Raw genomic sequence first — 16,536 nt, forward strand, 5'->3', positions numbered from 1 at the left:
TCTTTCTCATGTTAATCAGAATATTTGTCCTAACCAGCTACAACGCGATGCTAAGCGTTTAGAAAGAACATTCAATAAATGTTCTGCGCCATATGAATATTAATCATCAAACATGGATAAGTAGAGACTGATTAGACATTTAAAAGCAGAAATATATAACAAATACCTCAAGTTGCGCAAGGAAAGCCAAAAAAGCAGAGGGACGCATCTCTTTATGTTTGTGCTATGTTTGTGCGCTCTTCAGCTTTAGTGCAAGAGTGCTTACAGAAAAAAAAAACAGTTCTTATTGGCTTTGTTTTGTGATTGATTGCATGGCACCATATTCTCTATTATCGCGTTAGATATGGACAGACAAATTGTGTATCGCTGAAAACATTGCTTCACATCTAGTTAGGACGAGGTGTGAGAAGGTGCACAAACAGAGAAAAACTGTTTTGATTGGCTGCATTTTGTGATTGATTGGGTCATGCCACACATCTTTTTGCATTTAGTATTGACTTACTGATGACTATCAATGGAAACATATCAGATCATGTCTGGTTAGAACACGTTAGAAGACATTTTGTCAGTTTGTATATGACGTGCCGAAGAATCATTTATCCCCAATGATGATTTTGCATTTTGAAGATTTCTGGCCAGAAACAGGAGCCTGTCATCAGTTTCAGGCAACATTTACAAGATTAGTAGTTACAAAAGGAAAAGTTTTTCATTTGCATTTTTGAAAAATTTCACATTGACAACGCTGTCAACACAGCAACGCTGTTTAAATGGATCTGCAAAGATGACTAAATACATTGTATTACCTGTATACAAATCTGCACAAAAACTCCCATTTACGTTGTTGTGTAAATGGCCCCTTATGGTTTTAGTAAATAGTTTTAATTAAACTATTTTGTAGTAGTTCGTTAGACGTTTGAAAAACATTTGGGGGATGTTTTTCAAATATTTTCATTCATGTAAATAAATTATGAGCCACAGATTATCTCTTATCTTAATTATTTAGTGCATTAAGTAGGGGTGGGAATCGCTTGGACCCTCATGAATCGATTCAGAATCGATTCTTAGGGTCCCGATTCGATTCAGAATCGATTCTTGACGTACTAATTTGCATATCTGTGACGTCATTACGTCGCATTTGCTTTCAAAGCCAGGTTAATGTTTGCGCTTTTGCTAGTCTCTGAACTGTCATATACTGTACTTTAATGCAACTAGGGATAAATAATGTCATTCTTATATACATACATGTGTTGTTTCTGTTGTAAGACATTAAAACAGTAAAAATATTAATTTAACGTGACATATTAATTCTATATGTTAACCGGCATTAACTTCCACGAACGTTAAGCGTCTAATCATCATCATTATACACAGTGATTGGCAGTATTACTGTATTTATATAATGCAGCGCACCCAGCGACTGAATAACAAACTATGTGCATATTTTTACAGAAGTATATTCATGTTATATCTAAACAGTCTGCGGATGGTTTAGGGCAGGGGTGTACAATACGTCGATCGCAAAGGCAATGCCGGTAGATCGCACAACTGCTGCTCCACGCGCAAAATTGTCATTATGGTCTTTTGGAGTAATTGTGAAACATGCAGGTCTTTTTGAGTTGCTGAGCCTTTCTTCTCAAATGTGTTTTGCCATGCCACTGCAGCTCAGTCGTCTTTAACTTCCAAAATTCACATGGATGCGCATTCTTGCCTCACGCAGTTCCTGATTCACACACACGGTGTGTGTGAGCGAGCAAACGAGAGGGAGAGAGAGGCAGCGTAGCGCTGATTTGTATGCTTCTAATACTGTTAGTTTCACTAAACCGCATCTCCGCTATTTTAAGGAGTACTCGACATGTACGCAAGGATTTTTTTTTAAACTCCTCAAAAAGAATACAGTAGTGGTGACAGCCCTAAATTCAATGTAGAGATATATGCAGTATAGTCCTACAAGCATTTAAAGTGTTCTTTCTCTTCTGCTCTTGTAAGCTCGGCTATGCGCTCTTGCAGGGCGCGCTCTCTTAAGTTGTCCGTGTGCATCACCGCTCCCCCAGTTGAGTTCCGCCTTTTGGTTCTGATAACGTGACGTTATTTTGTAAACTAACATTTAAGAATCGATTCTTGACATTTGTGAATCGATTCAGAATCGGCCCACGTCCGAATCGCGATTCATCTAAGAATCGATTTTTTTGCCCACCCCTAGCATTAAGCTATTTCTTGTAACTGTTGAAGTAAAATTTCTATAGAAAAGACGTCAGACTAAGAAAATAGTCTGCTTTAATGACAAACTTTTCACCTCTTTTGCTTTCATGTATCATCCTGGGAGTTTCCCTCGATCTTAACGAGGTACTTTCTGCTGTCTCGTTCTCCATTTTTTTTTTTTTTTTTTTTTTTTTTTGTGGCGGTCCTGTAAAACATGATAATAATATGCTACTTGGAATCATTTTCATTTATAAACTGTCTGTTTTCGTGCTGAAATACACTACTGGTGCTTGCCGAAATTTGGAAAATCCGGGCATGGATTAAAAAAGGATCATGACGTAACCTAGGCGTGCTGTCACCTTTTGCCACAAGAGTAGAAGTGCTGACAATAATAATTTTCATTAATGATTTAATAATGATTTTATTGCTGTTTGCCCTATTGCGTGGCAGCATTTGAACCTATTAAATTCTTTATTTTAGGCTGTTTATATGGCCGTTTGATGACCATTAATCACAATGGGGGATAAAAAAAGAATTTATCATAGGCAGGGATATAAAGACCACAGGGGGTAAATCCCCCTCATCCCCCCAGCAAATCGCACCCTGGGTATATTAATACGCTATATGTCGAACGTCACATGATTGCTTCTGGTTTTGTATGCTCTACGCTGCCATGGTGCTGTTTTCATACATAAAGCGTTTAGGAGCTATTAAAGACGAAAACAACCGATGTCAAGTGGATATAACATCTTAAACCTAAGTAAAAGTAAATTTACTAACTTTTTAAAAATACTTAATAGCTTTTGACAAAGGGATTTTCTTCATGCAAACATTCAGATATTAGAATAAAAAAGAACATAACACAAATAATAATACTACGAATAACAATAACAATCTACGATAGCACATACAGGCACCCGGAAGCGATTGACCCAGTTTTCCGCTTTGGTCACGTGACGTTCGACATATGGCGTATAGGAAAGATTAACCCAAAAATGAGATCAATAAGAGATCTCTTTAATTGATTGCAATGCTCTACAAATTGAGCTACAGGAACACTGTTCATTCAATGCTCTATTCAGTCTCAATGTATTATGTAGACACATCATGCTAAAGGTGCATTTTGCAGATCTGTCATATTATATAATATAAGAGGCTGGAGGAACAGAGGACTAATGAAGGTACGGATCTATGGCCCAATGAAGTTCTCATTCTGTCACTCATCTGCGCTCTCTTTATTTCTCTCTTGGCTCTTTCGCTCCATCTCTCGTTTCCTTATCCAAGGCCATCACCCAACTACATGCTGTGATAGATTAGTACGAGTTTCATATATATCGATGTGTGTGCATCTTGTGTTATTCTGTAGTGTGTTTTTGCTGCTATATATGTCTTCATTGTGTTTGATAGCTTGGGCTGACTTGAGGGACTCATTCGGTGTCCGGTCATTTATCTCCTTCTATCTGAGGCTCTGTGAGTTATTACTTGCACGCCCTACCGAGACCAGCCTGTTGGTGAGCTTTCCATTGAGGCCTGTTGCGGAGCTCCGTGATGGGGCTTATCGTGCAGCTCCATGCTGAGGCCCATGACTGAGATTTATTATGAATCATTCCTCAGTAGTTGTTTTCTTCTGAAGGGTAATTGGGTGACATGAAGATGTCAAACCCTTCACCCTGTTTGAGATGGTGTGGTGGTTAAGATTCGAGGCTGGTTACAAATGTGCTGGTAAATATGCAGTGTTGTCGGGAAGTCTGGGGTTGTGTAGATGCAAGGTAGGTGTGTAGTAGTGAAGGATTTCTATTGAACTTACAATTTTGTTCATCTTAAGATCCCTCTGTTACAATTCACACAAGTTTTGGGATTTTTGAATAGAGTAGTAACCATGTTTTTAGGTGTATTAAGATATTTGTAAAAAATACATAAGTATGGTTTTAATACATATTTTTCATAATTGAAAACATTGTTTCTGGACTTGACATGGAATCTGTTTGTATTTTGTCTTCCCATCACGTTCTGGTTCACAACATTTAGTTTGAAATGTCAAACGTTTATCCAGAGGGTGGCAGCAGCACACAGGGTGAAGAAACTGAAGCGTTCATGCATGTTTGTGAGACATTGTGTGTTTGTTGTCGTGTGTTATACTGGTTCACCCTGCCAGAGAGAGTAAGTGAGCGAGACGAAGAGAAGATCAGGAGGAGGAGAGCAGGTGTGTGACACTTCACACTTGAGTCTCATGAATTAAACATATGTGTACTGCCTCAGCGTGTGTGTGTGTTTGTGCTTTATATAAAACGCTGTGGGTAAGGTTTGGAGTCTTTCCATTGAAAGCTTTGCGTGAGTGTGGATAAACATTGTTTAGGCTTTGTTTTTTGGCTGAGGACAAGCTTTTATTCATCCACGTCAGCAAAAAAATGTATATTGATTTTTGATTTAGTCCTTCATCCGGTTCTCTGCCTACACTTATCCATAAACCACTAAACCAGTTAAACGAGAGGGAAAATGCATGCTATAGCTTGATGAATTGTGAGAAAGCATGCAAGACTTGATTTATAGCTTATACATCAGGCTGGAGATGTTGTGATTTAAACCCAGTTCAAGTAATACACTGTTGTGTAACTTGTTCTGTACCATTTTTGTGTGCTACGGAAATTAAAGACACCTTAAATTATGCATTTATTGAGTACAGGTGTGATTTTATTACTTACTTTTAATTAATGGAAGATAAAACTGACCTGCATTGCTGGAAGGAACACACCCATGTTTACACACAAAAATATTTTATTTGAATTTGGGGGTCTTTTGAACACAGCAACTATATAACACTGCCCTAGCAACCAGGCAGAACGACAGAGCAATTGCATAGAAATTCCCTTGTAACCATGGCCAAACCTTAGCAACTGCATAGAACTACACAGCACCTTAACAAACGACATTATATCGCAGTGGTATTCACACACAAACCCTAAACCGCTGCAAAGAAATGCCCTTGCAACTAGTCACAGAACCTTAGCAACTCCATAGAACAACATAGAAATGCCCTGGCAACCAGGCATAACACCTTAACAAACTGCCAGAAATGCCCTGGCAAGCATCCCCAAACCCTAAACGATGGTATAGAAACACCCTGACAACTACTCACAACAGTTAAGCAACTAGATAGAAAGGCCTTGGCAATCACACACACAAAACCTAAATGATGGCATAGAAACGCCCTGGCAACCACTCACAACACCTTAACAACTGGATAGAAATGCCCTGGCAAACACACACAACCCTAAGCGATGGCATAGAAACACCCTGGCAACCACTCACAACACCTTAACAACTGGATAGAAATGCCCTGGCAAACACACACAACCCTAAGCGATGGCATAGAAACACCCTGGCAACCACTCACAACACCTTAACAACTGGATAGAAATGCCCTGGCAATCACACAAACCCTAAACAATGGCATAGAAACAACCTGGCAACCACTCACAACACCTGAACACCTGGATAAAAATGCATTGGCAATCACACACAAACCCTAATCGGCTGTACAGAAATACCCTGGCAACCACTCACAACACCTTAACAAATGTATAGAAATGCCCTGGCAATCACACACAAACCCTAAACAATTGGATAGAAATGCACTGGCAATCACACAGAAAACCTAAACGGTTGCAAAGAAACACCCTGGCAACCACTCACAACACCTTAACAACTGGATTGAAATGGCCTGGGAATCACACAAACCCTAAACGATGGCATAGAAACACCCTGGCAACAACTCAGAAACACCCTGGCAACCACTCACAACACCTTAACAACATGGCATAGAAACACCCTGGCAACCACTCACAACACCTGGATAAAAATGCACTGGCAATCACACACAAACCCTAATCGGCTGTATAGAAATACCCTGGCAACCACTCACTACACCTTAACAACTGAATAGAAATGCCCTGGCAATCACACACAAACCCTAAACAACTGGATAGAAATACCCTGCTAATCACACACAAACCCTAAATGATGGCATGGAAACACCCTGGCAACCACTCACAACACCTTAACAACTGGATAGAAATGCCCTGGCAATCACACACAAACCCTAATTGATGGCATAGAAACACCCTGGCAACCTCTCACAACACCTTAGCAACTGGATAGAAATTCCCTGGAAATCACACCCAAACCCTAAACAATGGCATAGAAACACCCTGGCAACCCCTCACAACACCTTAACAACTGGATAGAAATGCCCTGGCAATCACACAAACCCTAACAATGGCATAGAAACACCCTGGCAACAACTCAGAAACACCCTGGCAACCACTCACAACACCTTAACAACATGGCATAGAAACAACCTGGCAACCACTCACAACACCTGAACACCTGGATAAAAATGCACTGGCAATCTCACACAAATCCTAATCGGCTGTATAGAAATACCCTGGCAACCACTCACAACACCTTAACAAATGTATAGAAATGCCTTTGCAATCACACACAAACCCTAAACGATGACATAAAAACACCCTGGCAACTACTCACAACACCTTAACGCCTGGATGAAAATGCACTGACAATCACACACAAACCCTAAACGATAGCATAGAAACACCCTGGCAACCATGCACAATATCTTAACAACTGGATAGAAATGCACTGGCAATCACACACAAACCCTCATAGAAACACCCTGGCAACCAATCACAACACCTTAGCAACTAGATAGAAATGCTTGGAAATTACACACAAATCCTAAACGATGGCATAGAAACACTCTGGCAACCCCTCACAACAGTTTAGCAACTAGATAGAAATGCCCTGGCAATCACACACAAACCCAAACAATGGCATAGAAAACCCTGGAAACCACTCACAACAACTAAAAAAATAGATAGAAATGCCCTGGCAATCACACACAAACCCCAAACAATGGCATAGAAACACCCTGGCAACCAATCACAACAACTTAGCAACTAGATAGAAATGCCCTTGAAATCACTCACAAATCCTAAACAACGGCATAGAAACACCCTGGCAACCACTCACAACACCTTAACAACTGGATAGAAATGCACTGGCAATCACACACAAACCCTAAAAGACTGCATAGAAACACCCTGGCAACCACTCACAACACCTGAACACCTGTATATAAATGCACTGGCAATCACACCCAAACCCTAAACAATGGCATAGAAACACCCTGGCAATCACACAAACCCTAAACAATGGCATAGAAACACCCTGGCAACCACTCACAACACCTGGATAAAAATGCACTGGCAATCACACACAAACCCTAATCGGCTGTATAGAAATACCCTTGCAACCACTCACTACACCTTAACAACTGAATAGAAATGCCCTGGCAATCACACACAAACCCTAAACAACTGGATAGAAATACCCTGCTAATCACACACAAACCCTAAATGATGGCATGGAAACACCCTGGCAACCACTCACAACACCTTAACAACTGGATAGAAATGCCCTGGCAATCACACACAAACCCTGATTGATGGCATAGAAACACCCTGGCAACCTCTCACAACACCTTAGCAACTGGATAGAAATTCCCTGGAAATCACACCCAAACCCTAACAATGGCATAGAAACACCCTGGCAACCCCTCACAACACCTTAACAACTGGATAGAAATGCCCTGGCAATCACACAAACCCTAACAATGGCATAGAAACACCCTGGCAACAACTCAGAAACACCCTGGCAACCACTCACAACACCTTAACAACATGGCATAGAAACAACCTGGCAACCACTCACAACACCTGAACACCTGGATAAAAATGCACTGGCAATCTCACACAAATCCTAATCGGCTGTATAGAAATACCCTGGCAACCACTCACAACACCTTAACAAATGTATAGAAATGCCTTTGCAATCACACACAAACCCTAAACGATGACATAAAAACACCCTGGCAACTACTCACAACACCTTAACGCCTGGATGAAAATGCACTGACAATCACACACAAACCCTAAACGATAGCATAGAAACACCCTGGCAACCATGCACAATATCTTAACAACTGGATAGAAATGCACTGGCAATCACACACAAACCCTCATAGAAACACCCTGGCAACCAATCACAACACCTTAGCAACTAGATAGAAATGCTTGGAAATTACACACAAATCCTAAACGATGGCATAGAAACACTCTGGCAACCCCTCACAACAGTTTAGCAACTAGATAGAAATGCCCTGGCAATCACACACAAACCCAAACAATGGCATAGAAAACCCTGGAAACCACTCACAACAACTAAAAAAATAGATAGAAATGCCCTGGCAATCACACACAAACCCCAAACAATGGCATAGAAACACCCTGGCAACCAATCACAACAACTTAGCAACTAGATAGAAATGCCCTTGAAATCACTCACAAATCCTAAACAACGGCATAGAAACACCCTGGCAACCACTCACAACACCTTAACAACTGGATAGAAATGCACTGGCAATCACACACAAACCCTAAAAGACTGCATAGAAACACCCTGGCAACCACTCACAACACCTGAACACCTGTATATAAATGCACTGGCAATCACACCCAAACCCTAAACAATGGCATAGAAACACCCTGGCAATCACACAAACCCTAAACAATGGCATAGAAACAACCTGGCAACCACTCACAACACCTGATCACCTGGATAAAAATGCATTGGCAATCACACACAAACCCTAATCGGCTGTACAGAAATACCCTGGCAACCACTCACAACACCTTAACAAATGTATAGAAATGCCCTGGCAATCACACACAAACCCTAAACAATTGGATAGAAATGCACTGGCAATCACACAGAAAACCTAAACGGTTGCAAAGAAACACCCTGGCAACCACTCACAACACCTTAACAACTGGATTGAAATGGCCTGGGAATCACACAAACCCTAAACGATGGCATATAAACACCCTGGCAACAACTCAGAAACACCCTGGCAACCACTCACAACACCTTAACAACATGGCATAGAAACACCCTGGCAACCACTCACAACACCTGAACACCTGGATAAAAATGCACTGGCAATCACACACAAACCCTAATCGGCTGTATAGAAATACCCTGGCAACCACTCACTACACCTTAACAACTGAATAGAAATGCCCTGGCAATCACACACAAACCCTAAACAACTGGATAGAAATACCCTGCTAATCACACACAAACCCTAAATGATGGCATGGAAACACCCTGGCAACCACTCACAACACCTTAACAACTGGATAGAAATGCCCTGGCAATCACACACAAACCCTAATTGATGGCATAGAAACACCCTGGCAACCTCTCACAACACCTTAGCAACTGGATAGAAATTCCCTGGAAATCACACCCAAACCCTAAACAATGGCATAGAAACACCCTGGCAACCCCTCACAACACCTTAACAACTGGATAGAAATGTCCTGGCAATCACACAAACCCTAACAATGGCATAGAAACACCCTGGCAACAACTCAGAAACACCCTGGCAACCACTCACAACACCTTAACAACATGGCATAGAAACAACCTGGCAACCACTCACAACACCTGAACACCTGGATAAAAATGCACTGGCAATCTCACACAAATCCTAATCGGCTGTATAGAAATACCCTGGCAACCACTCACAACACCTTAACAAATGTATAGAAATGCCTTTGCAATCACACACAAACCCTAAACGATGACATAAAAACACCCTGGCAACTACTCACAACACCTTAACGCCTGGATGAAAATGCACTGACAATCACACACAAACCCTAAACGATAGCATAGAAACACCATGGCAACCATGCACAACATCTTAACAACTGGATAGAAATGCACTGGCAATCACACACAAACCCTCATAGAAACACCCTGGCAACCAATCACAACACCTTAGCAACTAGATAGAAATGCCTGGGAATTACACACAAATCCTAAACGATAGTATAGAAACACTCTGGCAACCCCTCAGAACAGTTTAGCAACTAGATAGAAATGCCCTGGCAATCACACACAAACCCCAAACAATGGCATAGAAACACCCTGGCAACCAATCACAACAACTTAGCAACTGGATAGAAATGCCCTTGAAATCACTCACAAATCCTAAACAACGGCATAGAAACACCCTGACAACCACTCACAACACCTGAACACCTGGATATAAATGCACTGGCAATCACACACAAACCCTAAAAGACTGCATAGAAACACCCTGGCAACCACTCACAACACCTGAACACCTGGATATAAATGCACTGGCAATCACACACAAACCCTAATTAGTGGCATAGAAACACCCTGGCAACCACTCACAACACCTTAACAAATGTATAGAAATGCCCCTGGCAATCACACACAAACCCTAATCGGCTGTATAGAAATACCCTGGCAACCTTGTTGGACTTGAAGAGACTATTTCCAGTGCACTTATGTATTGCTGTTCTAGTGTTGCCATAATTGCTTCTATTGTTTACCTCACTTGTAAGTCGCTTTGGACAAAAGCGTCTGCTAAATGACAAAATGTAAATGTAACCACTCACAACACCTTAACAAATGTATAGAAATACCCTGGCAATCACACACAAACCCTAACAATGGCATAGAAATACCCTTGCAACCACTCACAACACCTTAGCAACTGAATAAAAATGACCTAGCAACCACTTGCAACACACTTTGCAACTGCAGAGAAATGACCTGGCAACCACTCCCAACACACTTAGCAACTGCAGAGAAATTACTTGGCAACCACTCACAACACACTTAGCAACTTTATAGAAATTACCTGGCAACCACCTACAAACCCTAAACAAACAGCTGCATAGAAATGTCTTGGCCATCACTCGCAACACCTTAGCAACTGCATAGAAATGCCCTGGCGAGTGGCAACCATACACTACACCTTAAAAACTGGATAAAAATGTCCTGGCAGTCACACACAAAGCCTAGACAGCTGCATAGAAATGACCTGGCAACACACTTAGCGATAGCATGGAAATGCCTTTGCAAAAATGCAGAACACTTTTGCGTTGTGAGTTTGCGTAGTGGCAAACTTCACTTACATTTTCTTCAAATAATTTAAAAGAGGAATAATTTCCATTTCTTCTTTCTTTCGTGCTCTCTCTTTCTCTCTCAGGTGTAACGGCTGTCCTGATACCTCGATTAGACCTTGTGATCTCATTGGTGGGTGCAGTGAGCAGCTCGGCGCTGGCGCTCGTCTTTCCTCCTCTGGTGGAGCTCATCGCGTTCCCCAGCCAACCCCCTCCTCCTTTTCTCCTCCTCAAAGATCTCTCCATCGCTGCCTTGGGCTTTATCGGCTTCCTGACAGGAACCTATGTGACGGTTGAGGAGCTTATTTATCCAGACGATCAAGGACAGGCCCATCTCCGTGACGATGGGAACTGGACCACACCCACCCTACTGCCCTAATGACCATAAACAGAGGACCAGAGGATCACTTTAAACACTAAAGGCGTTTAACAGTGGTGCACAAACACACATCCAGTAGGAGGTGTATAATCTGAGGTTTAGGACCAACAGCCTGTCCCTGTCCTATAAGGGTTGAGCCTTTTTTATTGCTCAATTATTTTTATTCGACAAAAACGACAGGTGCGTTGAATTGCATATGTGGATAAGTGAATGATGGCGTGAGTGGGAAATATTTTCTCCACGCAGGCATATGGATTTTCCGTGACTCCACCCTATTTGTAGGCGGAATGGTTGTTACTCATTCCGGTCTCTAGGAGCATTATGGGAGAACAGGAGAGAAATATTGCACACTATAATATAGACTCTGAAAAATGTACATATATTTGCTGACCTTAGAGTTATTAATAAACTAATATTTTCTCTGAAAACTTGTGAAGTTTGTGATAATTTTTTAGGAATTATGCTAAATAAGGAATGTTTGAAATTATAAAACCTATTTAAATGTTAAACCTATTTAAATGAAATAAAGCATTTATATTTTAAAGATTGTTGTGGTTTCAACACGTATGAATCTTTTATTGAAAGCATGTTTTGTTGATTAACATTCATTTGAACTTGACAAAAATGATGTTTACAGTAATGGACATAAAATGGACGTCTGTTTGGTAAAGCATGTGTACAACTCCAGTTTAAAGTTGTCACTGGACAGTACCTTTAAAAAGTCCTAATATGTACCATTTTGGTACAGATTTGTGCCGATATGCCCCTTTTAGGTAAAAAGTGCACTCTTTGAAAATGTACCACCCCTGTGACAAGTTTTGTACCTTCTCCTACTTTTGCATGGTACCCTTTCAAAAGTACACCTTTGTACCTAAATTTTGACTTTTTTAAAGGGTAACATTGCAGATTTTGTACGTTTTCTGTGACTGCTGCTCCAAACAGATGTGCTTTTAGTTATATGTCATTAACATAACATCTGTGGGTTTTTCCTCTGTGCACCATCAGAAAAGAAATGGTCTCTCTATCTCTCAAGCTGTCACTGGGGCGCCGGTACCCTTTTAAAAATACATCTTTTGCACCTAGAAAGGTCATATTAGTACCTAAGAAAGATATAGTGGTACCTAATGTATGTGATCTGCACCTAAATGGCACATGTTGCCTTTTTGAAGGGTACCGCCCTGGTGACAGCTTGGGACCATTTTTTCACCAAAAGTGTGTTTCTCAATCTTTTGATATGCTATCATATACGCATGGAATAACCAGATTTCGGTGGTCGTGACCGGAGCTAAAAATTTGGATATAACTACACAAGTAAGGTTAAAGATTTTATTTATCCTTGTTCGATCCCTTGGCTACTTCCATTGTGGCCATATTACTGAATACATTGTGTAAATTACAGGATTCATGCTTTCTTTTAAAGGGGTCATAGCGTGAAAATCTGACTTTTCCATGTTTAAGTGCTATAATTGGGTTCCCAGTGCTTCTATCAACCCAGAAAATGTGAAAAAGAACAACCCAGTAGCTCAGTTTTGGAGAAACCATTCTCTGAAGCATTTGAAAAATAGGTCGTTCAGATATCGCCTGTTTTGTGAGGGAGGTTAGGTAGCAAGGCCAGTTACAATAATACCGCCCCTTAATCTGCACTATCCAACCACGGCACAGCCATTTAGTGCAAAAAATAATTGACAGCACAATTGAGTTTCAATTGTATCGAACCACCATCATTGCGATCAGTGTTTGAATTTTATCAGCTCATGTGCATTTTAAAGGACACACCCAAAACTGCGCATTTTTGCTTAGGCCTACAAAGTGGCAATTTTAACATGCTATAATAAATTATCGGTGGCATATTTTGAGCTAAAACTTAACATACGCACTCTGGGAAGATCAAAAATTTATTTTACATTTTTAAAATATCTCATAATATGACTCCTTTAATAAATTAAAGATACCAAAGAATGCATTGAAATAATATACGTTAGGGTGTTTTCAGACCTGAGCCTTTGTTTCCGGAACCTTAACCTGCGTTAACTCCGTTAGTACGGTTCGTTTAGGTGTACGTGAACTCTGCAATCACGCTCGGTTCTGCACCAAAATCGCCCAACTGGAAACAAACTCTGGAGTGGTTCGGTATAAGTTTGAACGTGGGTTTACACCAGCCGCGTTTGAGGCGTCGAAATCGCATCTAATGCGCCTAGTTTGCCGATTGAACAGTTTGAGTGTATTCGCGTCATTCGTGCGTGAAATTCTAGTCATCGAGACATTCACACGGAAATTTGCGTCATGGGAGGGGCTTCTGCGACTTTGCTCGCTTTCTGTAATCACGTCACTACTAAAGCAAGCTCCTGATTGGTTAACTTAGCGTGTTTTTTCCACCAAAGTTTACATTTTTCAATTTTTCACATGTTAACGCATCTTCACATTGACTTAACATTGAAATCACTCGCGCTTGACGCCTCTAACGCGGCTGGTGTAAACGCAGCATGAAAGCAAGACGAATTCTGATAAGCACATCAGCGCTATTCAAAGCCAAAGCGCACCTGTTCCTTAAAAAATGTCTTCTAATTGCTCTTCTCCACAATAGGTATATGGTAAGAGAATGATGTCCCGCCTAAATTTTTATTCCTGCTCACAATAATGAATTAATATACCCACATTTATCAAAAAAGCCACACAATAATCCCACAAAGTTGCTAACTTTGACAGAAATCATGGAAAATAAACAGATGCACTCTGACCAATTAAAGGACAGTTTACTCGCAGGTGACTTGTATTAATAAAGTATGGTTCATTTGGAAATATTGCCTTGTGAATGCGAACAAACTAACATGAAATAGCAACATTGTAGCCATTTAACCCCTCGGTCCAAAACAAAGCAATCGATCTACAGGTTTGAAGACACCTTTAAATTGTTCTCTGAGATCTATGTAGATATGTGGCTTAACTGCAAACATTATCTTAAGACCATTTTACGGGTCCATTTACAACACTAGGATTTGCATTTAGAATGAAATTGTCTATTATTACGTTATTTGAAAGGTTCATGAATAATAATGATGAGCTCTGCGCTGATTGGCTGTTTCACAGAGCAGCTCATTTGTGCGTGCGTCTGTGCGTAATCAGCCCTTATGTGTGAGCCTGTATCAGAGGAAGATACGGATTTTAAGGAATTATCAATTGTTTGGAGATTATTAATCGACGTTTCTGAGTGGTAAGTTTGTGTTTTTTTTGTATGTACCTGCAAAACGTAACTGTGACGTCAATAGTAGAACTTCAGACCAAACGTTACGCTAGCATATAGCACTAGCATATAGCGCTAACTCAGCAGTCACAACTTTGTTTTTAGCTTAATGTGTCATTTAATGGAGCGGTGAATCAAATACTCAATTTTAACTTGATAATTTGTTATATAAGAGGTCATCATACTTAAATGAACATCCTGCAAGTTTCAGAACTGAAAACGTCCGTGCTACTTAAATATAACAGTTTTTGGCACCAAGCCAGTAAAACAAGCCAGTGTGGAATTCGGAAATCTATGACGTCAAAGTAGAATTGAAGCACCGCCCCATAGCCAAATACAAGGACCACTTTTGTAGCCCCGCCCACAGCTTTGCGTGACACACGTGTGTTTCAACAAGTAAATATGTCTTTAAAGATTGACAAATGTAACCAAAATGACTTTTAAATACATTTTTTCTGAGAGACTTTTATTTTGACGCGGTGATCTGTTATGATAGACTGGAAACGCATTTTCGGTTGTGGAAGAACCGCGTGGGAACAACACAGAAGCTAAATACTTTAATTCGGAGGCTTGGAACATAACGTTAAATGCGTGGAAAAAGTTTGCTTTTTAAGAAGTTCCAGCTCGTGTGGGGAGTGTTTGTTAACTTTGTGTACACGGATTCATTTGTAAAGAAGTCGATGCTGGATTTGCAGAGAGACTGTGATTAAAAGCACCACTTATATTGGATCTGACAACAATGACACAGCATTATACACAGTAAGACATTTTACTTTATTTAAGTTACTGCGTTTCACTATTGCTTTGTTAAAAGAGATTGCTTGATATGTCCTGTTGTAACATCAGTGTCTAAACACGTTTGTTTGACTGTTTTAATTTACTTAAAACATTAATTAAACGATTAATAAAGGTACAACACTTAACAATACGACTGTAATTTAAAGGTAGAAATATAGACCTTTTGCGAGTCGACGTCACAGTTACGTCACGCGCGCATGTGGTGGCATCAAAAACAGTGGAAATGAATGAGACACGAGTGAAACGAACAATATAACTCACTAGAAAATGTTTTGTTGTGCTGTTGAGTGTCAGAATAGGAATGCCAAAATAGATGACCTTCATTTTTATAGTATATCGTCGTCGAAGACACCATTTGAAGATAAACGTAGGTGTTTATGATTGCAATAAAAGCCCTCAACCGGACAGACTGGAGTGATGAAATCATCTGAAAATCTTTTAATTATTTGAATAGAAAATAATTAGAGAAGATATCCGGTGTTCTGTCGAAGTCTGATCCCTCTATGTGTTTCTTATAGCGTTTTCATCACGTTACGTTTATAATTTATTTAGAAAGATTAAAGATTTTAATTAGTTCATAATATCAATAATATTACCATTTATTAAAGTTTTCGTATTTTTTTCATTTTCTATTACTTCTTTTTACCATATATCTTAGCCTATGTCTTCTTCCTGTTTGTTCTAAATTATGATGTTTACTAATAAATATATAAACATAGCACACACACACACACACACACACACACACACACACACACACACACACACACACACGATGTAAAGTGTTAATAATATATAAACCGGCCTATACAAATTAATTTGTATGTAAACATAAT

General features: G+C 40.1%; 1 protein-coding gene and 1 long non-coding RNA gene across 6 annotated transcripts in view; both read left to right on the forward strand.

Annotated features, from left to right (window-relative positions):
- Positions 1–12,205, forward strand: part of slc36a4 (solute carrier family 36 member 4) — a 31,093-nt gene extending 18,888 nt beyond the window's left edge. For all 4 annotated transcript variants that reach the window (XM_065280495.1, XM_065280496.1, XM_065280494.1 and 1 more), the window contains exon 12: positions 11,369–12,205. In XM_065280495.1, the coding sequence (XP_065136567.1) occupies positions 11,369–11,661 (293 nt within the window). In that variant the 3' untranslated portion in view covers positions 11,662–12,205. The remainder of the gene's footprint in view (positions 1–11,368) is intronic.
- Positions 12,206–14,795: 2,590 nt separating this feature from the next.
- LOC141282498 (uncharacterized) overlaps positions 14,796–16,536 on the forward strand; it is a 110,458-nt gene continuing 108,717 nt past the window's right edge. For both annotated transcript variants that reach the window (XR_012337193.1, XR_012337192.1), the window contains exon 1: positions 14,796–14,872. This is a non-coding gene — a long non-coding RNA (uncharacterized lncRNA). The remainder of the gene's footprint in view (positions 14,873–16,536) is intronic.

Source organism: Paramisgurnus dabryanus, chromosome 8 (genome assembly GCF_030506205.2).
Source record: "Paramisgurnus dabryanus chromosome 8, PD_genome_1.1, whole genome shotgun sequence".
Taxonomy (NCBI): Eukaryota; Metazoa; Chordata; class Actinopteri; order Cypriniformes; family Cobitidae; genus Paramisgurnus; species Paramisgurnus dabryanus.